At 42.9% G+C, this 27,929-nt stretch overlaps 1 protein-coding gene across 6 annotated transcripts; it reads right to left on the bottom strand.

Annotated features, from left to right (window-relative positions):
- Positions 1 to 530: 530 nt before the first annotated feature.
- TSC1 (TSC complex subunit 1) lies at positions 531 to 27,256 on the bottom strand. 6 transcript variants are annotated; one of them, XM_054646628.2, is made up of 23 exons: positions 27,100 to 27,256; positions 19,903 to 19,965; positions 18,712 to 18,887; positions 17,750 to 17,853; positions 17,002 to 17,154; positions 15,208 to 15,352; positions 14,034 to 14,188; positions 13,661 to 13,734; positions 12,056 to 12,234; positions 11,511 to 11,620; positions 11,152 to 11,275; positions 10,672 to 10,787; positions 10,372 to 10,444; positions 8,957 to 9,055; positions 8,297 to 8,864; positions 8,032 to 8,075; positions 7,339 to 7,505; positions 6,300 to 6,482; positions 5,837 to 5,947; positions 5,218 to 5,340; positions 4,065 to 4,252; positions 3,796 to 3,957; positions 531 to 3,519 (listed from the first exon to the last, which is right to left on the bottom strand). In XM_054646628.2, exons 3-23 carry the CDS (start codon positions 18,815 to 18,817, stop codon positions 3,039 to 3,041), a joined length of 3,465 nt encoding a protein of 1,154 aa, XP_054502603.1. In that variant the 5' UTR covers positions 18,818 to 18,887; positions 19,903 to 19,965; positions 27,100 to 27,256; the 3' UTR covers positions 531 to 3,038. The 6 variants fall into 6 exon arrangements, with proteins under 6 accessions (XP_054502603.1, XP_077045500.1, XP_054502604.1 ...); XM_077189385.1 differs by lacking the exon at positions 27,100 to 27,256 and adding an exon at positions 26,958 to 27,079 and having other exon boundaries at positions 10,672 to 10,784; XM_054646629.2 differs by lacking the exon at positions 27,100 to 27,256 and adding an exon at positions 26,958 to 27,079.
- Positions 27,257 to 27,929: the final 673 nt, after the last annotated feature.

Below are 27,929 nucleotides of genomic sequence, written 5' to 3' on the forward strand. Positions count from 1 at the left end.
GACCAGAACCAGTGACAAAATGCCAGTCTGGGAAAAAAGCAGAACAAGAGAACAACCTTACCTCACTAGAATAAAGTGGCCTCAAAATTCCTCGCAGTCTGAGGAAGTGTCCTCGTGTATGCACTGTATGGAAGGGAAAAGCACAGACAGAGCCAACTCCTGACAGCAGCCCCAGCTTTGCAAACAAGGCTCTGACATTTCCAGCTATTAATTTCTCTAATCACTGTGCAGTCCTGGCCTGGAGGAGCAAGGCCATGCAGAAGCTCACTAGCAGATTTGCAGCACTGAACTGTTTGCAGTTCATTTATGGATTATGCTGGCATGTTGTTGGTGAGTTTGTTTGTCACAGAAGAAAAAAAAAAAAGGCTTTGGCTCCATGCAGAAAAATGAGCTTCCAATGGTGAATCCTGTGCAAAGGGGCAGCAGCACTGACCTGCTCTGGACTGTCCCATCTGGGAAGATGTTTGGACACTGAACTCCCTTCCACGTGTTTGGTCCCAAAAAAGTCTGGCAGGGAATTTAACACAGAGTAGTGCAAAACAATACATTTTATTTGTTCACAGTTAAACACAAGCAACTGCCTTGACATTTTAGAACATTCTAATAAGGACAGCAAAACCTCCTTTTGGTTTAAGTTCTCTTTAGCTTACGATTGTACCATTTCCTCGTATTTCATATTTATGGCATTTAATGTGGATTGTTTAACATGCTTACAAAGAGCGAGGCAGGGAACAGATTAACTTGACAAAGACAGCAATTTTAGATTTAACTAAAAGCAGTCAGTTAAAAAAATCTGTTTCCACTTCACTGATGGGACCCCTTCAAACAAACTGCAAGTTAACTACATACAGCAGATCCATGATTTTTAGACTTAGGAAAGAAAATTGCAAAATTTGTTCCTCCATAATCTTTGTGGTCCATAAACAAACCTAAAGTGGTTTCCATTACTATCCTGGTGCTAAAATCCTGTTTAAAAGAAGAAAAAAAGCCACCTTACCAAAGAGCTTGCGTTGCTGCCAGGGCATTTTTGTGACTGACACAAAACCTGCCTCTCCTGGGAACGCCAGACCTGGGCTTGGCAGAGCAGGATGGGCAGGAGCTCCTCCAACATTCCCAGCTGAGCTGGCCCATCAGGCCCTTTGTGTGCAAACCATTCACTCCCCAGGCTGGGATCCAGTGGGAGAGGGGCAGGAAAGCTCCGAATCTCACCGAAACACGCGCTACCACGTTTGCTACCACTACGTCTGAGAAAGCCTAAAGACAAAACCAGGCTGCCACTTACAACCAACTCTCTACTCTCTACTCCATGCAGAGTCAGCTTTGACACAACCACTGAAGTTCACCTCTACTCTCAGAGTTTGGACTGACCAACTGAAAGGACACGGAGAATAATTTAAGACAGGCAGAAATGTATTCAGACCTTGGAGTTACGGAGGAGGCGGGAATGGGAGGATGAGTCCTGTCAGCAGTGAGCTGAGCTGCTCTGACAGCCTCATTCCCAGCTGGGCTAAGAAGGGATTTGAACTACAAATGCAAGTGTGCTTGGACTTGATTTCTATGTGAGGTGGTTCTTAAACAGCAGCTGCCACCCACAGAATGTTTAGGAGAAGAGGCCATGAGTGATGCAGGGGAATTGTGAAGCCGGAACCGTCTGAGTACACCTGGACCCAGCCACGTGGGACATTTAAAACAAGCACTGTCTTCCTAACAGCAGGCCCTGTTCTGTCACGAAGGAGATTGAGTCTGATCACTGACAAGCTCTGATCCCACAATCCTCCTTCACAGAAGGCTCATCATTGACTTAAAACATGATTAACACCGAAAGGCTTCACGCCAGGATTCTGATTTCAGTGTGAGCAGGATTCCTCCTCAGCCTTGTCACCTAAGGAAGTAGGATGAGGGTGAAGGGGAGAGACCTAGAGCCAAGTTGACACTGCTGAACTCAAAAATGTGCTGCAATCTGAGTAGGAGGGCACTGAAAGGAAACCATGCTCTCCAAGGCAAGCCTGAAAAGGTATTGCCAGGAAGAATGAAGCCAATTTCTTGCTCTCGAAACATGGTGGTCTTGTTCAGATCAGGAACAAATGAAGAAGGGTGAAGCAGCACATTTCCCTGATTAGAGAAGCAAATCCTCCTCTGCAGATCTTCATAAGCTTGGAATTCTACCTCCATGTTCTGCATCCTCTCCCTACTTGAGTAAAGCTTCCTCTTCCCTCTTCTCCTACCCCAACTGCTTTCACATACAAACCAGGGTGAGGTCAATCAGGCAAACACTTCAAACACCAAGAAGATCTCAAGCTGGTGTTTTAACAAGTCTTCAGCATTTACGGTCTCTTCTGCGTTACAAGCTCCAGTTCCTTTTTGTCTGTTCAAATGTAACTTCCCAGGAAATGTTAAGGACAATATAAACAATGATCATGAATTAGGGTGAATGAATCATTTTGCAGAGGTACAATGTTCTTTAAACGTTTGGGTATTCAATCAGACTCCAACTTAAAGGTTGGGCTCTGAAGGATGTGGGACAGTGGACAGGCAAAAATAGAGAATGCACTGGAAATTCTAGTGCTGCTTCTTTCCAGGATGAAAGGAACCAAAGTCACCTGGACAGGCAGCACAACCAACTGCTCTAAATGGGAAGCTTGCAAAGAAATACAAAGCATTCAGAGTAAACTCACAAATATTAATTTGGCCTCATATTGCACTCAAGTTCATAAACGCAGCCACTCAACTGGGGACAGGGAGAAAGGGAAAAAAATACTTGCAAATGCTAACAGTTGTCCCTTCAAATTAGTACACGCTGCTAAGGATTGAATTTGAGAAAGAAGCAAGAGTTAGGCTGGGCATTTTCAATTCCAGACCCAAAAATCCACTTTGCATTCATTCAGCAGCCTCCTTCCGTTCCTGGCCATCGATCCTGCTCCGCTGCATGAGCCACTGCTCAGACCAAAGAAACATAAAAGCTTTTAGTTAAACTTGCACTCACGCCTCCTGTTCTATGCCAAGAATATGAAAATAACACTGATTGACTATCTTCCTCTTTAACTGTGGTCATGATGAGTTTCATTGTAGTCCATGATATGAAGCTGTCCAACACTGCTTTCCTGGAGCTTAGGCGAGAGGTTTTCAGGGCTTGGAGGGGCCTTTGACTCCATGCTTGGATCTTTACATAGTTCAGTCTTTAGGGCATCAGACAGCCTGTTGATGCTGACCCCCTCCTCATCACACTGGCTCTCACTCTTGTTTCGAAATAATTCTCGTGCCTTCATTCCAAGGAAGCTCTTGGAGCTGGGGAGTGAACCTACAGTCAGTGGGACAGTAGTGGAGGGCTCCAGCAACATGGATGTCTCCCAGCGACTGCTCAGCCTCTGGTTCTGGGGTTTTTCTGGGGTGGAGAGCTCGCTGCTGCTGCCCCCCTTACTGCTACTGCTGCCTCGGGTGCTGGGAGGTTTGGTCTCTCCATTTCTACCCAGTGTTTCTTCACTGTGTCCTGCTGTGTCTTCATTACCACAATCCAGCCTGCTTGGGGAAGAGAGAGGACACAGTGTCAAGGAAATCTCAGTAATTAAACAGTGGAGAGGGAAATGCTGGCCAGGGCAGATTAACTTTGATTACTTTCCCTTTTTGCCTCTGGGTATGTACTTCAACAGGTTTCCTTTCACATTTCTGGGGCAAAGCAGGAGAGACAGGGGGTAACCAGATGTGTCACACACTCAGCTTTGCAACATCCACTGTTTTTAAGTCCAAAACTAACATAATCCCACATGGGTCATGCAGATTTCACACCACCACCCTCACCTTTCTTCTGCTGCTTCAGCTGCTTCTGTTTTATCATCTTCAAGTTTTTTCAGTAGACTGCTCTTCTCCAGCCGCCCAAACAGATCCAAGATCTCCAGCTCAAATGCCTGGGTGATTTTTTTCTGAGCCTTGTACCTGCTTTCTACTGCCTGCAGCTGACCCCTGAGCAAAGAGAGAAACCAGAATGTCCAAAATCTCCAGATTCTGCCTCAGCTGTGACAGCGCATCAGTCAAAGCACAGCTAAAATGTTACATAGGAAAGCCCCTACCTTGCTTGGATTTTAACATCTTCCAGGTATTTCTTTTGCTCCAGGAAGAGGTGGTCCTTTTTTGCAAGCTGAGATTCCAGTTCAGCTATCCTTTTCTGGGAAGCATCGAGCCTTTGGCTTTGCTGCTGAACACACAACTTTGCTTTCTCCAGTTCTTTCCGAAAAGCAGCGTGCAACATTTCAACCTCCTTGAAGCAAACAACACAATGGTAAAGTCTAATTTGATCCTGTGTTATTTTTATTGGTGTTTAGACATGTTTCTGATGTTATAAATAGGCACATTTTAAAGCAAGCCAGAATAAAAGCAGCATTTCTAAAAACAGATATAGAAAACCAGCCCTGCTGAAGATGTACACTATTAAAATAACTACACATCACTGGAATTTATTAGCACATTAATGCTCCTTATGAAAACCTCTTTTCATCAAAGCAACTCTTGCCAGTTCTGCACTGGATTAGAGTAGACAAACTCTATTTTAAATCCATTTTCCAACAGGACCTTCATTAAATACCAGTAGAAGACTTTTTTTCAGTGTACTATTCACCTTCTTTAATTACGTGCTCTCACGCAGGAACAGTTATATTGTTGTGTAATTTACTTGCTTCTAATTAAAAAAAGGTTTCTTTGAAGTCAGGAAGTAAAACCATATGAACCACAGAAGTTTCACTGAAGTTACTGTTAACTTTTAATAGGAAAATGACTGAGTGGGAAGGCTGAGATGCTCATTTTGAAGTAACACCTCAAAAAACCCGTAAAATCCTTGTTAAGATCTTTCCACAAATTCTGGCACTACTACCCTGCATTATTTTACCAACAATCTGCTGTCAGTTACATTTGAGCACAGTAAAGTCTTGGCTTTTGGAAAAGAAATTGCTCAGTTGGCTAAAATTTACATCAGTTGGCTAAAACAGACCCCAGCTGTACCCTAACAACTCCTCCTTAGCCTTCAAAAGGGGCACTGAAGATATTCCTCAAACCCACAGGGCTCAAAACATCTGAACAGAAGATCAAACATACAATCAAATCCCTGAAAATCAATTTCAGAACAAAGAGTCTGTTACGTTACAAAGCCTTTCCTTCTGAACTCAGGGCTGGGAATAGTTGGATGATGACCTCAAGGGAAGTTTCCCCCAAAGTCCTCTGCACTGGTACCTTTGTAGTGTCTGTGTGCTTGTGCTGCAGCTGCTCCAGGTACAGCTCATTGACCTCCCCAAGAACCAGCAGCTGCCTGTTCAAGAACTCCATCTGCTGTTGCACTGATTCACTGTTGGAAAGCTGGGAAAGGAAATGGAACAGAATCCAACATTGGGATGAACAGGTCAGGAGAGTCACAGCTGACAGGCACTGTGTTCACAGGGTACTTTTATGAAGAAGGGAAACAAAGGCTAAAATCCAATGCTTCATAGGTAGTTAAGTGTTGGATAAATTGTTTTCATAAAGAACTTTTCATCTCCATTTAACTTATGATATAAACAGTATCTCTCAGTTGTCAAGATTTAGCAGAGCTTTAATACAAATTCATAATGCTCAATCTGCAAATCCCTGCTGTGGAAAAAAGCCAAAATAAGAAGTTTCAGAAGCTCCTTAACTGAGTTTAGAGTTTCTTCACCAAAATACATTTTTCTGTGTTGTTTTTGTGCAATTAATATCAGATTCTATGAAGCTCAGAACAGGCTTCTTTCAGATCAAGAAAAAGCACCTGATGAAAACTATCAGATAAAAAATAATCAGAAAGACACAAAGGGACCCTGGGAACACTGACTTTTCTTACCTTTTGAGAAACTTGGCTAAGCAGCAATTCAGTGTGACACACCTTGTTGTTTGCCTTCTTTAACTCTAACCTCAGATCTGCTATCATGTTCCTGCAGTCTTCCAGCTTGGTCTGTTCAAGTGACAAAAAAAATTACTCAGGGTTCTGAAACTTCACTAAGGACAGCAAGGGCACAGAACTGTGAGGCTGTAAACCCCCAGCATTGGAAATCAAGTTATACTGACCCCTCCAAACCAGCTAAGAACCTGCCTTTTCCTATTTCCAAGCTGAAGACAGGACAAAACAGAACTATAAAAGGACAATATTAAGTGAAGCACTTTTAGTTATGCACTGTCTTACTCTGAATCAGGACAGTATCTCTAATAAAAATGTGCAGCTTCCTCTCAGGTATTTCATGCCTTGATACAAAGAAGGTTATTTTTAAAACCATTTAGTAGACAACAAATTTGTTGTTGCTTCATACCTGCAATTCCTGGCTCTGGTTATAGAATTCCTCCCGGTCGTGCTGCAGCTGTCGGATCTGGCTGTGAAGCTGAGCCACAATATTATCATGTTCCTCCTGAAACTGGTGGTACCTTGCCTGTTCTTTCTGCAGACTCAGTTTCAAGGCCTGGATCTCCTTTTCCTGCAGTTTCAGCTGATCTTTCTGTTAAGAATCCCACATGAGGCATCAGACAAGACACCTGCTCAGCAGCTAGGACATCTATGCTCAGCCAAGCAAAGCTGTCATTACCAGCATGCAGGAAAACACTTTTCCACACACACAACATTTTCTACAGAGCATGTTCTCAAGGCTTTTGGGGCTTGGCTTGGTTTTGGCTGAAAAGGAGACGAAATGGTGATGAGGGTGGACAGACTGAAAACTCACAGCCACATTGAAAGCATGAATGAGCAATAGTCTATTTATCCACTGCCTCTCATGCTTTCAACAGGAACTTGGGCCTCACTGCTGAAGCAACACTCCATCTTCCAAAACCTACTTGGAAGTTTATTTTTGGCTCTTGTAGTTAATTATCAGAAGGTGAAACTGTTGATGGAATTAGTTATAACATGAAAATAAATTATGAAACACACCTAAATCTGTACTGAGACACCCTTCAGTGCACTTACATCTTCAAATTCTATCACAGTGAACAACTCTGGAAGACAACACTTGAGCTTCCAAAGCTTTTGGTATTAGTCCTCATCTGAGGAGCAAAAGGACAATACTGTATCAAATATGCAGTAAGGTGTTTAGGCATTGAACAACCACCCCACTAACAGGGAAGCTGGCAGTGCTGGCAGGGGTCAAGCAGGAAGGATTCAGGTGCCTGCAGTCAACTACAAACTGCTGACATTAATAATGACAGCACACAGAACTCATGCACCAGTCACTCCACAAACACTTCAATAAAGCAACAAATGAGGCTTCTTTGTTAATTGAGTGGTACCAGCCAGGCCAATTAACACTTTTAGCAGCACCAGTGTGTCTCAGGCACTGGTGGGGCTGCGTCCCTGCTCACCATGGCAGCATTGTGCTCCTCCAGGGCCGTGGCTTTGATGACTTTGCGCAGGAGGCGGCGGTTGCGCAGCGCGTGCTGCTGCCTCTTGAAGCGCTCGTACAGCAGCTGGTTGTGCAGCAGAAGCAGCTGGTTCCTCAGGGTGTGAATCTCATCTGAGGGGGGAGAACCTGCAGTGGGACACAGAAGAGGTTACTGAGCTGCACTCCCTGCTTTATTTGGTCTCCGACACAAAAATCCTAAACATTTTTCCCAAAGCAACGGATATGTGCCTCAAATGGATTGCTCCTTTGATTAAGGAAAAAAAGCCAAGCCACCATCACCACAAAAGCCTCAGAGCACAAAACTAAGACACAGACACATAAATAAGCAAGAAAAACCATCAGTTTTAGATTGAATGAGCAGTGAGAAGGTGCAAGGATCTGTCAGATGACCAGCAGCACTCTGAAGCTTAGCAAGGCTGAAATGGTCAAAAGCAAGAAGTGTCTAGAATATTGCACTTTTCAAAGATGAAAAAAAGCAGCTCATCTCTCTGGAACACAGCTATTTGCTAAGCAGATAAACCATGACTTAGTGGAGGGCATAATCTTTCTGCAGCATTAGTTAAAAACCCACAAGCAAAAAGTATGCAGGTCATTGTTTAAGCAAGTCTAATAATAGAGGAACAGATTGCCAAAACATGAGAAATTTCCTCACCTCCAAAGTGAGTCCAGTCAGCAGATTTGCTTGGCAGAGACAATCTGAAAAAAGAAAATGCAGCATTAACAGGTAAGTTTAAGTAAAAAAATGGAATGCTCACCTCAAAAGAGCTTATAGCCTGGTAAAAGTACAATTAAGGTCAGTTGGTATAAAAAGATTAGGGAGGAACTGTGCAGCTGCTTTTTTTGGCACAACTTAAAATTAAGCCAGCACAAAAAAGAGTAACAATAAAGTCTGCAAAGTAAGATTTTCAGTCACCTACTTGTTCAGCTCCTTAGTGTGTGCATCTGCTCCTTGCTGAATCAGCCTGTCCAGCACTTCCACGGGAGAAGTCGAGGACATGCAGTCTTCATCCTGGCTTCCCTTGGCTTTCTTTAGCAGCTCCTCAGTCTTCTTGCCAACAAAGAGGTAGGCAGTCTTTGGTAATGCAACCTCAAAGAGGTGCTCATAGAGGGGAGGCTGCCCACTCCCAAACACCACTCTCCTTTGTGCTGGTACTTTACAAGGGCTGGGAGTGAGAATACTCGGCTCCCCAGAGGTTCCTTCCCTGTTCCCAGCAGGGCTTTCCCCAGGGCCTCCACAGGGCTTGTCTATGGGAGTAAACGTTTGTTTGGGTGTTTCCCGTGCACCCTCAGGCCCAGGCTTGTCCAGAGATGTTAAAGGCTCAGAGGTCTGACTGTGTCCCTGAACACTGGAGGCTGCTGAGTGGGTCTTCTTCTGAGAGCCTGACAGACTTTCGTTTGTGCGGTAAAACGGGGAGTCAAATCCTCCTCTAGGCACCATGTGTTCAGCATCGGTGGTGATCTCGGAGATCTCTTTAGATATTGCATCTGAGGAGAGGGGGAGCACCATGATGCATCTGGTATTTCAACAGGACAAGCATTTCCTTAGCTAAGATGTAGGTAAGGAGGGCAGACATTACCTTCCTCTCTGTCCTTCTCAGCGCTATCTTCAAACGACAACCCACCTAAAAACTCTGGAAGATCACTTAAGGTTACTGAACTTTTACTACTGGGTATGTCTGAAAAAAAAAAAAAAGAAAACAAAAAGTTAGTTGTACAGATGCTGTTTTCTCCAGCCTTAGCACAGCACAAAACACAAGTCTTACTGCTGCAAGATCCTCAGAATAAAAGCTTTCTCTCTTTCAGATGCTTCCTCAGAGGAGGAAGGTATCTGACTCCTGTTCCATTCCACATGGAACCAGTTCAGAGATCAGTCACAGGCCAGTCCTGATCCCAAAACATAACTTTGTAAACTTAACATTTGCTATTGCACAACCTCTGTGAGGAAGGATGTGCTGTTTGCAATTCAACCCATTAAATAAATAAAATAAGGTGGCTGCTGTGCACTGTGACTGCTGCACTTCCACATAAGCATTAACCTCCCCTTTAGCTTCTGAGCTGGCTCCACAAGCACACAGCACCTGCCTGAAAAAAGGAAGTTTAGCGATCTGATGTAATACAAACTTGCCAATATGTGGCTACTGATCAAAACTGAGACAGCAGCTGTGGGATACACACTGCAAGACAGAAATCTCATGCTCAGCTCAGTCACAGATCAGGAACTCAGTGAAAAACTTGGCTTGTTCATAACTTGGAATTCAGAATATTCAGATTCCAGTGGTACTACACAACTACACCACAGAAAACCAGCTTTAGATTTCACTATCATCTCCACTTTGAAGATGTTTAAGATTCACAGCACAGAAGTCTCAAATACAGTTCCAAAATCCCTTTCTACAGCTGTCACAGAGGTAGATGACAGAGAATGGAAAATGGAATCTACATTTATCTATTAAAAGTTGAATTCCTCAACATACTGATTTCAGTATTCCACAGGACTTTAAAATAGGTTCAAGTACAGCAATAGAATTGTAGATAGAAAACAAAGTTTTACCAGATGCCTTTAAGAGGGAGCATCATATCTATCCTTATGTGCAGCCTTACAGTTTGATCCAGACATGTGACAGATAACTTGCTGAAGCAAAATTTAATATAGAACTTGCTGCTTCTAATAATAATCCTCAAAAAATCAGCTTTTATAAAAATAAATATCCCTTTTCAGCCTTCAGTTTATATTTGCATTTTTAAATATGCAGGAGAGTAAGGTAAAAAAAATCTCAAGCTATTTCTGAACATGAATAGTTAAACTGAAATCAGAAGCATCACAGGAAGGTTTTAAGTTGAATCAGAGGTTCAAGTGGGATCCTAGAACTACAAAGAACTCAGGGGAAAAAAGAACCTGTGGAAAAGTGTTTGGGAATTGGAACAAGTGTCAATAAAAACTGGAGTTGTTTACAGTAGGTTGTAATAATGGGGAGAGGAAAATGGAGTTTACCCAATGATTTATCGCTGTTTATGACATTTTGCTGTCGGTGCAGTAAAGGCCTCCCAGAATCTGGTTTGTCCTCCTGGAAAACAAAAGAAATCCAGAACTCATTAATTGCCTTAGATTTCATTGGCAACTGTGCAGCTGGAAGTGGCAATAGTTGTCTACATTTAGAAGAGTTTTTGCAATGAAATGCAAAATTTTTTTATAAACCACCTACTCTGATTTTTCTTTCTCAGTTAAGGTCACTGCATTAAGGCAAGTCAATGAAAAAAACCAGATTAGTTCAGCAGAAGAATTTTGTAATACCTTTTTAGGAGGTGTGGCAGCAGCTGAAGGGAGTGAAACATGGACAAAGTCATCTGAAGTGCAGGGTGGAGGAGGAGATGTGGCTGGTGTTCCCAAAGGTGTTCCTTTCCCCCCTGCTGAAAAGGAACACAAGTTCTCTCAGCAGGCTCCCCCTTCCTCCTTTCAGCTGAACATTGTATGTGAAGAATTGTACATTTAAACACCTCATAGCATTTACTTCTTAAATCTCTTTCAACTTTCATCAACACAAAAGTGCAGTTTCCCAAAAGTTGTTCCTGATTTTGGCACTGAATTCACAAATTCCCTCTCAGTTTGCATCAGCACTGCTCTAGGTGAGGTACTCAGTTTGTAGGAGTAATCAGTCCAGCCTATCAACTGGCATGATGTGGTATTCCCACTTAAGAACTGCCAGGAAAATTTACAGCCAGAATTTCCAGTAAAACAAACCTTGAAGGCCTAATTGCAAACTGCAGCACGTACCAGATGTGCCAAAAGCTTTGCTGTAGGGTTGTGATGCAGACTGGGATGACTCTGATGGGACAATGCCGGGGGACGTGGGTGGCGTGGTCATACCACACACTGCAGAGGGGCTCCAGATGGTGACCTGTGCACACAATAAAACACAGCAGAGCTCAGAAAAGGAACATGTGAAGCACCTGCATCCAGGTCTTCACAAAGGAGATCAGTTAAACTCAGGAAATTTCATTAAATGTGAAACGAACACCAACTTCTGAAGAATTCACAGCACAGCTCAAAAGCGCATGGATTTTTAAGACTGGCACAAGAAATTATGAAAGTGCAAAGAATGCAAACTTGCTGGGCTTCATCTTGTGCTTTACCTGCTGTGGCTCAGTTGACAGCCTCGTGGACTGTGGGCTCAGAATCTGAGGTAGCTGCCCTGGCATTTGTGATAGTGTTAGCCGAGGAGTGGAATATGGGGTAGAAGTCCCTGAAAGTTAATTAAAAGAGAAAATCAAAATTCCAAAGCATCCAACACATCAAATACAAACCCATGACTCTTCTGGCTAGGACTTAGAGGCTTTTAATCAAAGCATTTCAAATTCAATTCAACATACACATTTGTAGCTAGAGATTTTTCTTACAGCCCAAAAAAATATCTGTTGAATACATTATACTACAGCTTTCTTTTTTTATTGTTGTTTTGGGGTAGGGAAGACAGGAGATGAAGAGACAATGCTGAGAATATGCTGTATGTCTGCATATAGAAAATATATCTATGTATTTATTTTTTAATGCTAGTTTATTTTCTGGTGCCTAAGAATCAGACTTTTAAGTGGGATAAATTAGTGAGATGGGTTTTTTTGCTCTAGGGTCAGTTCTTCTCCAGCAATTGGGTATTGATTAGCCATCAGGCAGGTCTTACCATAGCTGCTCTGTATGTCAATGTAAGAGCTGGCACTGGGGTCAGTTTGATGATGTTTTGAGCTTGTGCAGAGTTTCCGAGACACAGAGTAATAACCATCTTCATAGGAGGCTTCTGCAGGGTCCAGGGAGATTTTGGCACATTCTATCACAACATCATGAGTTTCTAGCCTTTTCCACCTGCAGACAGTTTTTGGATCCAAAAGAGTAAGTTAGTCAATTATTGTTAAAAACAAGAGTTCCTGGAGATAGGAGGAATTGGCTTGTAGGATGGCTCGTTTGTTCCAGGCAGCTTTGCATGCTCCCAGCCAAACTGGAACAAGGCACCAGACAGAAATTGCAACCAGATGACTTGTGAGAGGGGGTCTCAAAGAGGAGACAAACAGCTTTGACACAGAGATCCATAAAGGTCTGCCATGGAGCACTCTGGAAAGGAGGAACAGCATACGAAGACTTGGTTGATCCTGAGCTTCAGCAGCTGTAGAGATCAGCTCAACTACACTCAGATGTTGGTAGTCAAAATTTAGACATGCCAGCAGTGAGGGAATCTGTATTACTTAAGCAAACACTGTCTGCAATGCCAGTTTCAGATCTGTGTTTTTCCTCCCAAGTTTGGGGAATGTTTTTTACTTTTACTACCTCCTTCATCCTGAGAACTACTTCTTGCTAAATTAAACAGCCAGATTAGATCTGCCCAATATTTCAGGGGATGGAAATTCACTGTAAAGAAGAGAAAGCCCAGAAGGCTGTCTATGAAAGGCTGGGTTGCTTTGGAAAGTAAAATACTCTCTGTCCAAAATACCAAAAGAGAAGGCTTCCACTGGAAGGTTTGTGCCAATTGTGCTCCTGAGTGGTGCCACCCTCCCCCCTGCAAAATTGAGCATTGTGACATTCAATGGGTTCCCAGTTAGGAGTGATTTCCTAGTGGCTCTGAAAAGCAGGGCAAGAGCACTACTGTGCAGCAACAAGAGTCAAATTCTCCTCTTCAGTGGCTGGGCCTGTGGAGACAAGAGAAAAGCAGCAAGTGGTGCTGCTGCAGGCAAATGAGCCTATTGCTAAAGAAAACTAATACAGCTGATAATGTTAACACATACCTGTTAAAAGAACTGATCTGTTAAATGAACCAATATCTAGGTACCAAAACAAGACACACTGAAGCCATTTTAAACACTTAAATCCCATCAAATACTTCAAGAACCCCAAGGGATATGACCCAAACCTTCAGCCAATGAAGCATCTCTGGCAATTTCACTTTATTCATTATAGGCAAACTGTTTTAAATCTTTATGAGGACGTTTGATCATTAAGTCATAAAAATAAGATAAAGTAAAGTAGAAGACAGATGCCATCCCAGACACAAAATGAATTTAGAACCCCAACATTGTTGTTAATGACCTTTCACAACAGTTTCTGCTTATTCATCCAGCTGAAAGCTGGGATGAGGAAAGTCTACATGTTTACCTGGTGCACCTACAAATCTGGGTGGCAAAACACCCCCACACAAACCAATGCTGACAGAAAAGGTTTTGCTGCAACCTTCTGAAATAACCCCAGAGAAAGCTGCTCAATTTGAGCCTTTCCTAATAGCAGAGAGAACATATAATACCTTCGTGGGTCCAGTTCATGGTCCTTGGATCCAGTCACTAACTCTGGATGAATACGCACATGTTCCATCATTGGCTGAGAGGAAGCAGAAGGATTTGTTATCAGTGCAGCACTTTGGATTGCACTAAAGCACACAAAGCTGATGAGCAAACTACTGAGCCCAAAAGTTCAGAAAGTTACATTTAACAAGTAAGGTTAATACACATCACCACAGCTTCAAGAGTTGATCCCAATGAGCTTTCAGTCAAGTCACTCATTTTTATATTGTTTTGTTGAACAGCCCTCAACTGAATTGACAAATTAATTGTATTAAATTGGAATATATAGCTATACATTTCTTGCCTCAGATAACACAGAGATGAGCAGCATTTTACCTTGACTACTTCTTCAAAGGTCTCCAGGTTTTCCTTCATACTGTAGTGAGAGCGCAGAAAGGAGACAAAATTGCAAGGATACATTCCATAAAGACGATGAAAGAGAGAATAAACGCTGGCATGAAGATGGACAAGATAAATCTCTGCCACATGACCTGGAAAAAGTAGTTAGAATCTTTTTTCATTACACTGGAGAAAAGAATAAAAGTTCTAAGAATGCAAACAAAGTACTTTTAAATTTGAAATGTTAACTGGAACAAGTCTTCTGAGGTACAAATAGTCCCTGTTGAAACTGTGAAGTCTTCTCAGAAAACAAGCAACACTTAGTCATCAGCTCACAGCAATCCCAGGAAATAAGAACCATTAATTCCAACCAGTGTGCTGTCATTCTCAAAGCACAGCTTTGTTTTTATTCAAGTTAAAACCTGAATCTCCTCAAGATAGTGAGCCAGAGTAAGACTGACTGAATGATTAAAAAAGGAAACTAAGGTTTGTTTCATTTTAAAAGGTAAAAACTAAAAGCTTGTAGCCACTAAAAGCAATCACAGCAGACAAATCTTAGTATTCACCTCAGAAGTTCCAATCCTACTTGCAATGCAGAATGGCTCTCTAAATAGCACTTCTATGTGCTTAACACAGCATTTGTTCATTCAGCCATGAGCCACAGTCACAGATACTGCTGGTGTTAGACATCAGACCCCTTACAACAAATTCAGCAAAGCCAGGGCTCTGAGACAACCAGTTTTATCAACCTTCATGACTACTGATAGCTGCACATTAAATATCAAACTGTTATATATGTTGCTTCTTTCCTCCCCCCCTGCCCCGTTTATATCTGGGAATATCAAATTCCCCAAAATCTGCCTGAAACATTAGCATTTTCCCTTCTCTCTCCATTAAGATCAATCTCTGCTTTTCACTATCACCAGGGCAGTACTTTGGTTCAGTGAAATTTCACACAGTAGCAGCACCACATGGAAGATTCTAAGAGACTTCTAAATTCTGAGCAAAGAACTCCCCCATGCTCTCAAAGAACAGAACTCTTGTGGGCTTAACACGTGTTTAAATAAGCTCAGACCACTAAGAGTCTCACAAAAGAATGTGCTCACCAACTGCACACGAGTCACAAGGATACTGCAGACCACAACTGCATGCAACAAAGTTGAAATCTCACCTGGATTCTGCAAGCACCAGGCTGAGAGACGCCCAAAGATACCAAAGAAATCATGAAGGTACTGTTTGCCAGACTGAGGAATCATTGGCAACATGGTTATTAGCACTAGGACACCTGTGGTGAGTACTACTACATCTGTGTCAGTCTGCAAGAAGGGAAAAAACCTGCATTAGTCAAATGTGTTGAACTTAATTTTTTTCCAAGGATGAAGTGACCATTGAATCATCATCATGGAAAAAGTTCTCTATTGAAACAGTCCCTCTGAAACCTACCAGTACTTAATGATCCAAGATTATTGAGTTTTTCATAAAGAACAACTTGAAGAAAAAATAGATTTGGGATTCTTGCTCCTACTCTGCTGCTTTTTTGTAGAAATACTTGGCTTAGTTAAAAAGGGAACATCACCACAGTTCCACAGCTGAGTAAAAACAATTACTGGTATGTGAAGCATCTTATGTGCCACCTTCCTTCCTTCCCACAGCTAAACACACACAGCACTCAGAGGCTCAGAAACTGCAGATCTGATCAGGGTGTTCAAGGGTGTTGGCCAGTTACCAACACAGGAGTCAAAAGCTTTTCTGCTAAACCTGGCTGCTGGAAATTTCCCCCAGCAGTGATTCAAACAATGACCAAACACCTTGGTTTGTCCCACAAGAAAGGGATGTGGCAGTACAAACCTTTGGCTGGATGAAACAGGAAGAGAGAATCAGACTTTAGGGAAGGACATGTAAAATGTTCAAACTCTTTGCTTGCTTCCTCAGTTTAATGCACATTTTTCTTGGTAGCTCCTCTGCTTTGTCAGCACAGGGTGCACAGAGCCCTGGTCAGGCTGGGGGCAGGTGCTGCTGAGCTCTCTGGGTATCTCCCAGGAAATGGGACAGAGGTTTTAGGGATTTATCCTCCTCTGTGTGTCTACTCTCCCTCAGTCACACAAAACCTATCAGAGCACATTTCCTGTCCATCCCCACCCTCTGTCCACATCCCCAGAACTTCCACATCTCTGTCCTACTGCCAGCAGCTTTCTGACACACTTCATTCCTCCCTCAGTCACACTGCAAAGGACAACAGATCTTGTCAGGCACGACAGGAGTTCCAGTAGCAGCAGCTGGAGCTGCTCCTTTGGCAGTTACAAATTTGTGGTGGTTTTGTTTTGAGGAGTGCTGGCACTTGACTGCATCGTGCATTTAAATGTGACTTCATGACTAATGTGGATTCTTCACTATCATAATAAATTCCATTACTGCCAATGCATTCTAGGTCTCAGAGCACTTTTCATTCCTTATTCACTGGTACAGTGCTGTACAGTATTATACCTGATTAATCTGCAGATGAGGGAAAAAACCCACAAAGACTGGGGGAACAGCTACCTCCTTGTAATCCAGCATGTCAACAGCTAAGAAGGGAAAATCTGACAATTCCAAGGTAATTTCACCTGGGAATAGTCCATTGACTGGCCCATCTACACTGCAAGTAGAGGACACACAAATTCACATTGCACCAGTGGGAAGTTACTGTATTTCTCATTAGGTTCACATTCAAGATATCCACCAACTTTACCAAGGGCCCTCTTGTCTTTAACCTATTTTGGGAAAGTTTTAATAAACATTCCTAACTCACACTGACAGTGGCTTTTAGAAACAAGATTGTCAGCAGTAACAGCATCAGCACAGAGTATTCAGCTGATATTAATAGCACTGTGGCTTAGCTAAATGACATCAAAACAAGAATCAAATGCCTTGCATCTGCATGCAAGTTTACATCAGGTGTTTTACAGACGGCCCTGACAGTTCTTACCTTGAGACATTTAAGTAATGAAAGCAGGAGAGGTGCTTGAGAAAGTTTGTGTTTCCAAGATGGTTGTCGTCTTATCACATGTCCCAGCAGAGAGAGGGTGGGTAAACGAGTAGCAGCTTTGCCCATATAATCATTAATTTTGTCCAGTAGATGCTGACAAAGGATTTTGCAGAGAGTGGTAGAAAAAGAAAGGTATTTATATTTAACTGCTCTATACCCTATTTCACCAGTCTACATTCAGCAGTTTGTCAATATGGAAACTATGGGCATTTTACAAATATACAAGGTCCCAGAGGAAATAGAACCCTGCAATAACTTTGAGGCTACTGGTAGACAAACTATACAGGCCACTGCACTTTGAAATGTTTCTAAGTAAATAATAAAAAAAAATATGGGCAGCAGCCAATTTGTAGTGCCACTTCCAATCTATTTTAAATCCTTACTTGCTCTCAAAATACCCAATTTGTTTTAGGCTAACACATCCTGCACCAGGAGCACTGCAAAAAGACAACATTAATCCTCCAAACCCTTTCCTTTACAGAGGTTCTTTGCTTAATTGGGTCAGTTTAAGCAACTCTGTAAGAAACAGAGACCTCTGAAGTTTTTTTTTAAAGCTTAAACTACTCTTACTACAGAGATACTACATCTCCACAGCAAGGTAATTCTACACCAGAGTGGAACCCCTTGAGTTTTAATGGATGCTATTTAAAGGCTGCTAAAATCTGCCATAACAAGATTTTTTTTTTACCTTGTCATGAGGCTCTTGCAGAGTGGACAGAATATGCAGTGCCTGCTGAGAATTGGTTTCCAAGTAATAGTCCACCAGGTTGTTGACAAGCATAGGCCCACGGTCTGTCAGTTTGGGGACAGCAAGGAAAAAAGCCAAAAACATTCTCAATACACTAAAAATGAAGTATTTGCTGCAAGGACATTGCAGAACTTTTAGGCAATTATTACACAATTTCTACCATAATGCTTGGTGTTTAGGAGACCTTTGGGAAAATGAGACCTCTCAAGTACATTTCCTGGTTCCAAACCATTCAAGTGAATGCATTCAGCTCAGGCAAAGGAACAGGGTTTTTAACAACCAACAATTCCTTTCTAACCATAAAACCCCACAGGTAGCTGAGCTGCAAGGGTGCTTTACCCAGTAAAGTGCTCAGGAGTGACTTGATGTTCTCTCCCTTCAGCAGATAAAGAGAGCAAGTTCAGGGACAAGGACACTGGCAGTGCTCTCATGCTCTGAAAAGGCTCTGTCAGCACAAGTGATGCCTCAACAGCAGCAATCACTTTTCACAAAGTCTCAGTCTGTTGTTTTGTTTGGGAGTAGGATTTTTTGAGGGTTTTTTTTATTAATAAAATCCCACTGGTTCCCATAATGTGGGTGACATTTAATTCCTTCTAGATACACTTGACAAAGAAAGTTTCATCAGCTCACACTTGAGGCTCTGCCTCAGGAAAAGCCAGTCATTTTGTAATAGTGTTTTAACAATTATGTAACAGACCTTCCAGGAGCCATGCCATTAAGCAAAATGGACTGAAGAGAAGCCTCAATCCTTAAAGCAATTTCAAACCCAAATATCAAGAGTTTCTTTCAAGCTGCATTTGCAAAGACAGTGTTTGATAGGAAAAAAAAAATCCTACATCATTCTACCTTTTTATTGATGTGAAAACAAAACCCTTCCCAAAACTACACAAAAGGATACATACCACAAATGAGATTATCTTTGAATGCAGCTGTTATATCTTCCAGGACACCCAGAATTGGAGAATCCAGCATTGAGAGGAGCTCACCAACATTTCCTTGCTGTGCCATGATGCACGTACTGACATGAATGTGGAGGTTAAAACTTCAGGAAGTTCTTCATTGGTGTCTTTCTACCAGACTAGGAGAGAAGAGACAGCAGATGAGTGAACTTTTCCCTTTCCATATAAAATCTCTCATCTCTCCTATTCCCTTTCCACACAAGTGCCCATTTAACACTGAGAGGATTGTGAGGGTTTCCACACCTGCAATAAAAGCTGTAAGAGTTTCCAAAAAGCCAATGAGTCATGAGTAGGGTTTTCTTCATGTTTTTCACAAAGATATTAATCTGTTTTGCAGAAAACCTCAGTATCTATACAGTCTGAACATTCTCTTACCATATTTTTTTTTAATTTACTCTCCAGATCAGTAAACTGAAGCTAAAGTTTGGAATAAAATGCAAAACTCCATTCCTGAGTTCTTACAGCAACTCCTCCTCAAACCAGCTTTCTAGTTCTTTGCATAAGACTAAAATCTGGAGAAAATACACACCTCCAGATCCTTCTCCACTCCTGTGACCAGGTCAGGAATTCACTGCCCTGGGCTCTGCATTGTTGCACTCTGAGAGATTTGGGCTTTAAGACTTTGCAGCTGTGGCCAGGCTGCAGCTGTTGGGAAACTCAAGCAGGGCTGCTGCAGCTGCTGCTGCTCCTGGGCAGCCTGAGCAGCACAACACACTTTGACTTCACTGGTGTGATTTGTGATCCCAAACTCTGCAGTGCAAAAACTGCAGCAAGTATTAAATGCAACAGTGTGCAGGTAACAACTGGTCAGCTGGAGCAAATCTAAGCCATGTCAGGCTTTTAAAATGGCTTCTTCCCATCTACCAGCACCAGAGGGGTTCAGGTGTCACACTGACCTACCTACCACCAAATGAATCAGGTTTTATTTCATCCAGAAGAATCCTATACCAAACCTTTCCCAGTGGAAGAACAAATCTGGCTTTAGATCACACCTCATATTATCAGCAAGGGTTTCTTTTTCCCTCCTACTCCAAGCTAGAATACATTTTTCACTTCCCCCATGGAAGGCAAGACTGACACATACTAAGTTTACACACAAAATTGGTTTTTTTACTGCAGTTGTGTTTACAACACCTGTTCTGTGGATGAGCCGAGCTTCTGTCTGCAGTGCTGTCAGCCACACACCTTTCATGATCACTAATAAAGAAAAAACAGAAAGAGGTTAAGAAAAGGCACAATTTATTTCTTCCTTATCACACCAGGTATATGTCCAGAACATCACTAAGTTTTTGACACAGAACAGAAGAGTTGTGCACCCCCTGCATGAGAAGTCAGTCTGAAAAACACCAAATGGTGCTGCAGTTGCTCTTTCCAGAGCTGTCCACAGGTTAAGCTGTGCAATTACCTCAAACTACATGGTTTTCACAAGACCATGGTTTTGTACTGTGACCCTTCAAAAGCTGCTAGAGTTTTATTTATGGTAGGTAGAATCTTACACAGAAAGGATTCTTCCCTATTCTGAACATACAGTAATTAATTTAAGCCTTTAAATTCTATTCCAAACATTTTTAGGCATTAGCCAAGGACCACAGAACAGTGCTCTGTTTCAAATGATAATGCTGTAATTACCTATATACATATTACTTTCTTGAATATTTATGTTTAACAAAGTCACTGGACAGCAGGAGTTAACGTGTCCACCAGTAAACTTTGTCATTTGCAACATATCACTCTGCAGTTGCAGAACTGCCCAAGGTCACTTTTCTTAGTGCCACCAGACATCAGCTTACTTAACCTGGCACTGATTGCAAATTCAAAGGTGAAAATATGGCACCACTCTCCCAACTGGCATTTCAGTAGCAACAAACTGGCTGGAGCATTGCAGGAATCACCACTGCAGAACAAAAAACCCCTCAGCCTCAGTTTTCAATGATCATAACTGAATAGTCCAAATGAAACTCCAGGTCATGTACAAGCAGCCAGCAGAGTCTGATCACTGAAGTGTTTCGATTTAAATGCTATTTCCTTTCTAGTCTAATGCTGGCAAAATGCTAAACCTGCCTTAAAACTGGCTGGTAGAGTGAGCAAGACTTGGATGATAACAGAGTAGAGAACTTGGAGTGGGGGAAGTTGCCTTTTACTGAAAGCAGAATGGATCTATGCTTTCCACAAAATCAGAGCTGCCATTTGTTGTGGTTTAGGATTTTGGTCTGGGTTTTTTTGTTGTTTTTTCCCCCTACATTGTGCAGACTCCAAAGCTTCCACTCCTTCCTCAAAGCACTTGCTGTTTAGGAGACAAACAATGCTCAGAGAGTGACACCATCCTTTCAAAGGTTTAAAGCCACACATCTATGCAACCTAAGAAGTCAGCCTTCCACTCTGTTAATCATTTTGAGGAATCAACAGCTTTTTCCACTTCTAGTAATCATTATAATATCGAATTGACTCAATGACTGCATTTGCAACATTGTATGGGGAAGCAGCTCGCTCCAGGGAAACCATTCCTTCATTTCTGAGAGCACATTTTCAAACCAGCCTGGCTGTCCCTCAATTTCTGTCAGGACAGCCTCAGCTATGGTCAAGCAACAGATTCACCAGCTTCCTAAACAACAGGAATTAGTTCTTTTAAGTATTGTTAACAAAAGAGATGCACGGCCACACCCCCAGAGCAACTGCAAGGAAAACCTGTTTTAAGAATTAAAGCAGCAGAAACACAAGTGTCTGCTTTTTTACCCCATAAAAACCTTGTCAGTTCTCTTCTCTTTGATTCCTATCCCATACCAGTGAAAAGAGTGATTTTTTTTCTTATTGTCCTTGAGCAATACCATTCTTTTGAACCAGATCTTTGTCACACCAGTAAAAACCTCAACAGCAGTTTCACAGATTCTGATACTGCCAGAGGAAAACCTGCAGCCTGGTGAGATCATAAACCACACTTTGGATGGGTTCTGGAAGTCAGGCTCAACAATACCTCTGCAGATAGATGGGGAAAACCCCTGTTAAATGTAGCTAAGAGGATTTCAAACTTTGTGCCATTGTGCCTGCCATCAGATAAGGGCGAGGCTGATAAGGGAGCTCAGCACTGATAACACCACACACACGTAGGTAACGGATCATTTCCCAAGCTCCCTGACTAAAACAGATGGCTGGAGTGACCTTGTGCCAATAAATCCAATAATCCATTATTTCAACTTTTCAATCCATTATTTCAATGCATTGGAGTTCTTTAAAGTAGAGCAGTCTCCACTCTAAAATTATTCAAAATATGAATAAAAGTATTTCAAAGCACATCTGAAGATGGGGCAATGTTACACACAGGTGCCTCACGAGGTGAAGTTCATCTAAGTTACACCAAACCAGTCAATGCTGTCATCCCACTGCACACAAATGGCCACAACTTTAAACAAGTAAATCACAGCTTTCTCAAGGTAAAGTAATTTTAAACTCTAAGTAAGACTGAGATGCTCTAAATCTGTGCCCAACACAAATGAACAAGGCAGGAAATTCCAGCAATAGTCTTAAATCATGCCACACTTTTTTCAGGCAAAGGCAGCTGAGTAAGTAGTTTACAGGCAACAGGCTTTTAGTCAGAAAAGGCCCTGTGCTGGCAGATGAGTTCAGCTCTGTGGTGTCAGTGTGATTTATCACAGTCCCACCAGGAATTTGGGATGTGATTTTCAAATCTTGTAGATAAGCACAGGCCAGGTTAAGGGGCTCCCATCACCCTGTGAAACAGCCACTGACTGTCAGGGTATTTTGTATCTGGAATTGATACTTGTGCTGTGAAAAGGACATCCCTGACACCTTTACAGTATCACAGCACCAGCACAGCTTTCTGCTCAAATACACAGTTACAAGATGAGCTTCTCTAATGCTTCCATCCCCAGGTACTGCAATCACAAGAATTTCCACATCCCTGCAGCCATTCTTGCAACTAACAGGATTAAAACAAGTAAGTTTTCCATGTGATTGGAGTCACTGACTCTTCACTAACTTTTAAAACTAGTTTTATACAAAAGATCAAAAGTACTTGGTTAGTGAAGTGTAGAAAAAAGCCTGTTTAAATACCTTTTAAAAATGCAGCATTTTAATCTCACTGAAAAATATCACACCCACAGCATTTCTTATATTCAAGAGCCTTCTTTAAGATATACTTAGTAAAAAGTATTAAAGTACCAACACAGCTTTGGAGCCATCTTACAGAAGGAAAAGGAGAAACCAACAAGCCAAGAACCAAGTCTAAATTTATTTTTTTTCAGTAGCTAATTTAACAACACAAAACAGTTTAAGCTACAAACTCAAGACAAAGGGAGAGACTGTAGAAATATTAACTGGAAAAGGCTAAACAGAGAAAGAAAAAGCAGAGTATTCCCAAAGATTATGACTTCTGTAAGTATTTCTGTCAAGAGAAGATGTTCTTCTGTTCAGTGTATTTTTATCCCAAGCCAAATGAAAAAGCAGCTGGTAGTGCCAGTTATGCTGCTCGCAGGGGTGGGGAGGAGGGGGACACACCACAAACACACCCTCAGCCTTTGCTGCAACAACACCCAAATTCAGGCACCAGGAGCACCTATTGTGGGCCAGGGGGATCAGCAGCAGCATTTATCTCTCCTCATCCCCCAGCAGTTAAATTTAGGGTGTGCCAGTAAATGGTTATTGCCCCCTCTGCCCCAAGAGGAAAGGGGATCTCAACACCACAGGACCAGAAGCTGCAGATTTACACTTTTCCATCTGATTTCTGTGGCAGGCAGGGTCAGGTCACATCCCCAGGTATTGCTCTGGCAAAAGCCATGAATGAGGACAGAAGGACTTTACAGCAATTGTGCTCAAAGAAAAATTCAGATTGACAACACAGCAGCCCTTTTCACTCACATCTTTGAAATGTTGGTCATGAAAGGATTAAGCCTAACCCCCTCCCTTTCACCACACAAAAAACTGAAGCCCATTTTATGCTTCCTAACCATGCCCAATCTTACATTTCCCTCACAGTTAAATTGAACATTGCCATTATACAAGTGACATAAGCAATGAATGAAAAGTTCCAGCAGGGAGAAAAACCACTGGTGGCATAGGAAAGCAAGCAGCTGATAATTCCCTTTTTCACCACCCAGAAATAATAACTCTAAACACTCTAAACCTCATTTCAAACTGATCACTACAACTGGCAATACAATTAATTTTATTTATTTATTCATCTTTAAAGAAAGAAGGTGTCTGGCTTCTTCTAATAGTAAATATTTTCCTGGTTATATTAAGATCTGATATTAGATTCCATAACTAAATTAGATCATTATTTATAGTTATAACTTGATATTATACACATTCTCCTGGACTTTGTTACAGGTGCTTAACTGACGTGGGAACAGGAATATCACAAAAAAAAAAACAACCCAGCAAGCCCAAACAAAGAGAGAAAATCATATTCAGCAATATTTAAGATTCTTTGGGCTCTATGCTGTGCTAATACACTACTGCTAATTGCTACTCATCACATTTCTGTCAGAGGAAAATTGTTTAAAAACAATCCATGTCATAAAAAGCCCAAACATGGAAGGGCTGTCACTTCACCCTCTGGCAGGAGCCAGGCTAACCAGCCAGCCACAAAAGGGAGTCAGGGATTATTGCAATTCCTCACACACAACTGCATGTATTAATAGCAAATAAATAAATAAGAACAAGCCCTGGCTTTCTAGAATAATTTAATTAACACTACACACAGAAACTCAGCCCAACTATGAAATCTTTTTAACTACAAACAGGTGATCAGAGAGCTCTAAACTTGGCACTAACACAAGGACTGAGACTCCTAAATCTCTGCAGCGTTTCTTTTTTTGCCCCCAAGAGGAACCTTTTAAAATATTCACAGAGTTAGGCAGCAATTCAGTAAACCTTGAAACCACTGCAACCTATCTAATGTATTCATCAAGGCCTTTTAAAACTGCTCCAAGAATTGAACCCAGCATTACACAGAACAATAGCAAATGATGTGAAACTGTAAAGTAAAAACAAAACATGAATAATGCCCAGGAAAGTGACAGCAATTCACCACTGCAAGAACTTTACTCTGGGTCTTAATGTGCTACTCAAAGAAACGCTTCTGCTGAGAAAGGAAACATCATTACTTGTGCTCATTATGTTTATTAAACGACATGAACACATAACACCAGACACTAAGCTGGAACATTCTTAAACACACACCTGTCTGCAACTGCCACAAAATCTGGTGCCCTCCCCTGCTTCCATCACTGCAAAGTGCTTTGATTATTTTATTTGCTTATTATGGATGAATCCCAGAATGGTTTGGGCTGGAAAGGACCTTAAAGCTCATCCATGCTGCCATGGGCAGGGATAATTTCCATTATCCCAGGCTGCTCCAAGCCCCATCCAAACTGGCCTTGGGCACTTCCAGGGATCAGGGGCAGCCACAGCTTCTCTGGGCACCCTGTGCCAGGGCCTGCCCTCCCTCAAAGGGAAGAATTTCTTCCTAATAAATAAAAAGGCATCTTTTCCAAAGATATATTTGTGTGTGTTTGCACCCTGCATGTGTTCCAGGCCACTCAGTTTGCACAGAAGCTGAATCACATCCCCAGCTCCTGTCAGGGCTGACAAGAAGGTGCCTGGCAGTTGGAAGAATTTCAGGAATCAGGACAAGTCAACATCCCAGCAGTCCAGCTGCAAATAGAGCCAGCATTCATTTTAAACTACAAATAGTTACTGAAGACAAATATTTGTCCAAACACCAAAACATCTGCAGTTGGCCAGTGTATCTCACATGGGAATCCATTAATAATGCCACTTTTTAGTCAACATAAAGGTAACAAAGAGTTAAGGTGTCAGGATTAAACACAGCCAGAGATAAAATCATTTTAATTAAAGCTTATCTCATGACTTATTAGATATTCTGACTATATTTTCATGGTGTAAGTCCCTGCAATTCCCCACAAATGTAGTCCTGGGTGAACTGGGCTGCTACAAAACCAGAACAAATGAACAAACCAAAGCAAAATCCTTTACTCAGTTTTTTACTGAGTAAAGGCTTTTAAGCTCTTGATTTCATTTTAAGCTTCAGTGTGGCACAGCTGTTTCTGATAAGCAGAGCACCTGATTGCTGTTCAGCAAAGACAACAGCAGGCAGATGGATTCCCAAGGTTTGCACTGATTATTAGAACTCCCAGAGTTTTCAAAGATTTACTTTCTAGTTGTTCATACATGTAAATTGAAGAGGGATTTTTTTCACCTAATGGGATCACTCCAGCAGTGCTTTGATTCTGACAGATTTCCAACAACTATCCCCAGAAATTAATGTCAGGAAACTGCAGGATCAGACCACACAAAGAATGAAAACCTGTATTAGCACCCACTGGAAGGTTCTCTGGAAACAGCAGCTCTGGAAAGAGTTCTGCACACAAAACCTGATCCTGGTTTCTGGGTCATTTCCAGGGGTTTTGAATCATACATTCCTTTAAGGCACGTTCTTCCTTTCACTCATTGCCGTGTAAGAGATTCATTAAAAAAACCCCAACGCCGAAGAGCAAGAAGAGAAGCTCTGCTTAAACTGATAAAACAATGACAGAGGCTGCATCCATAGCAAACAAAGGGTGAAAACTTCAGAACTGCAGCCTCCTAAGTTCTTTGTGATAACAGGAAGCAAAATGTTTTATTGTAGAAGTAAACAACATCCTGACTTCACATTACCTACCCAGGAGCAAGGAAATGAGAAAAGCCTTCCTCACCGAGGGGACAGACTCTAACAACTGATTTATTTAAAGCCCAACCCCGGACAAGGGAACCTCCTTAGCAAATAACCAAGGCAGGGGAAACCTGGAAATCGCTACTCCGCCTTTGCAATGGGGGTGCTGAGCCTTTTTCAATGAAAAGCACAGAATTAAAAGGGGGCTTTGGCTGGCGGGGGGACCCTGCAGGGGGGGTAGGGGCAGCACCCCGGAGCAAGTTTGTCTGGAAGGAAGGAAAGGGGACAGAGGGAGGCAGGAAAGGGGACACAGGGGGAACATCAACCCCCCGCCTTCCCCATCCCCCCGACCCCTTCCCTTTCTCCTGCCGCCTCCTCCCCCAGCCCTTTCTCCCTGCTTCGCCGCTCATCTCTCTGCTCTGCCTCCTCCTCTCCGTCCCCGCGGCCGTCCCCGGTGTCGCCGCGGCGGTGGCGGCGGGGGGCGGCCCGGCGCACTCACCTCGCCCTCTCCTCCCCTCAGCTGTTTACCACTCCGGGCTCCTCCGGCCCACAGGGCGCCGCCATCTTGGCCCTGCCTCCCCCTCCCACCACAGCGCTTCGGCCCTCGGATCCCTCCGCCGCGCAACCTAGTCCCGCCTCACCGCCTCGCTTTCCGCTGCCTGCTCGGCTTCTCTCCGGGTCCCTCCCCGTTCCGTTCACCCCTTCCGCCTCACGGGACGTTCCCGCCGCGGGGGATGAACGGGGGGCGGGCCTGCGGCCGCCGCGCCCCCGCGGAGTCCCGCGGCGGAGGGATCTCGGCGGGGTCAGCGCTGCGGCGGCGGAGGTCGCGTGATGCGGGGGGCGGGGCCGCGCGCGGGCGGTAAACAAGGCCCGGCCCTGAGGGGACGCGGCGGGTGGGGGTCGGTCCCGGTTCTTTCGGTTCTCTTGGGTTTCACCTGGAGATCCTGCACAAAGCGCGGGGATGTGCTGAAATGAAATAAAAAAGCGTCTCGGAAGTACCGCTGTGTACGGCGGTGCTGGCGGGACACGGCTCTGGTGGCTCCCGGACAGCACCCCCGGGCACGCGCCCCAAATCTCATTGATTTTAATTGATGAGCGTGCAAAGCTCGTTTCGTTCTCCTGGTTTTGGATCCCTCAGGACTTAGTCATCCAAACCGTGCACAAGGATTCTGTCTTTGTTTTTGTTTTCTGTTTTTTCCCCCGTAGAATGCAGCAACATAGGACACAAACATCCCATCTTTGTAAATAAAGGTTAATTTTTCCCTGTGGAAGAAAGGAAATCATCACGGGGAAGGATCTCCAGCCTTCGGTTTGGTGTGCCAATGCAACAGGTTTAACACTCGGCATTTTATTCCCCAGGCTGGTGGGATCTCAATGTTTTTCCCTGTCCAAGGAGGAGCAGCTCTGCCAGGGACACACCGAGGGTGCTCGGTCTGACTCTGGAGTCTCCATCAATTGTCCCCAGAGCCCA

The sequence above is a fragment of the Agelaius phoeniceus genome, chromosome 21 (assembly GCF_051311805.1).
Source record: "Agelaius phoeniceus isolate bAgePho1 chromosome 21, bAgePho1.hap1, whole genome shotgun sequence".
In the NCBI taxonomy this organism is placed as follows: Eukaryota; Metazoa; Chordata; class Aves; order Passeriformes; family Icteridae; genus Agelaius; species Agelaius phoeniceus.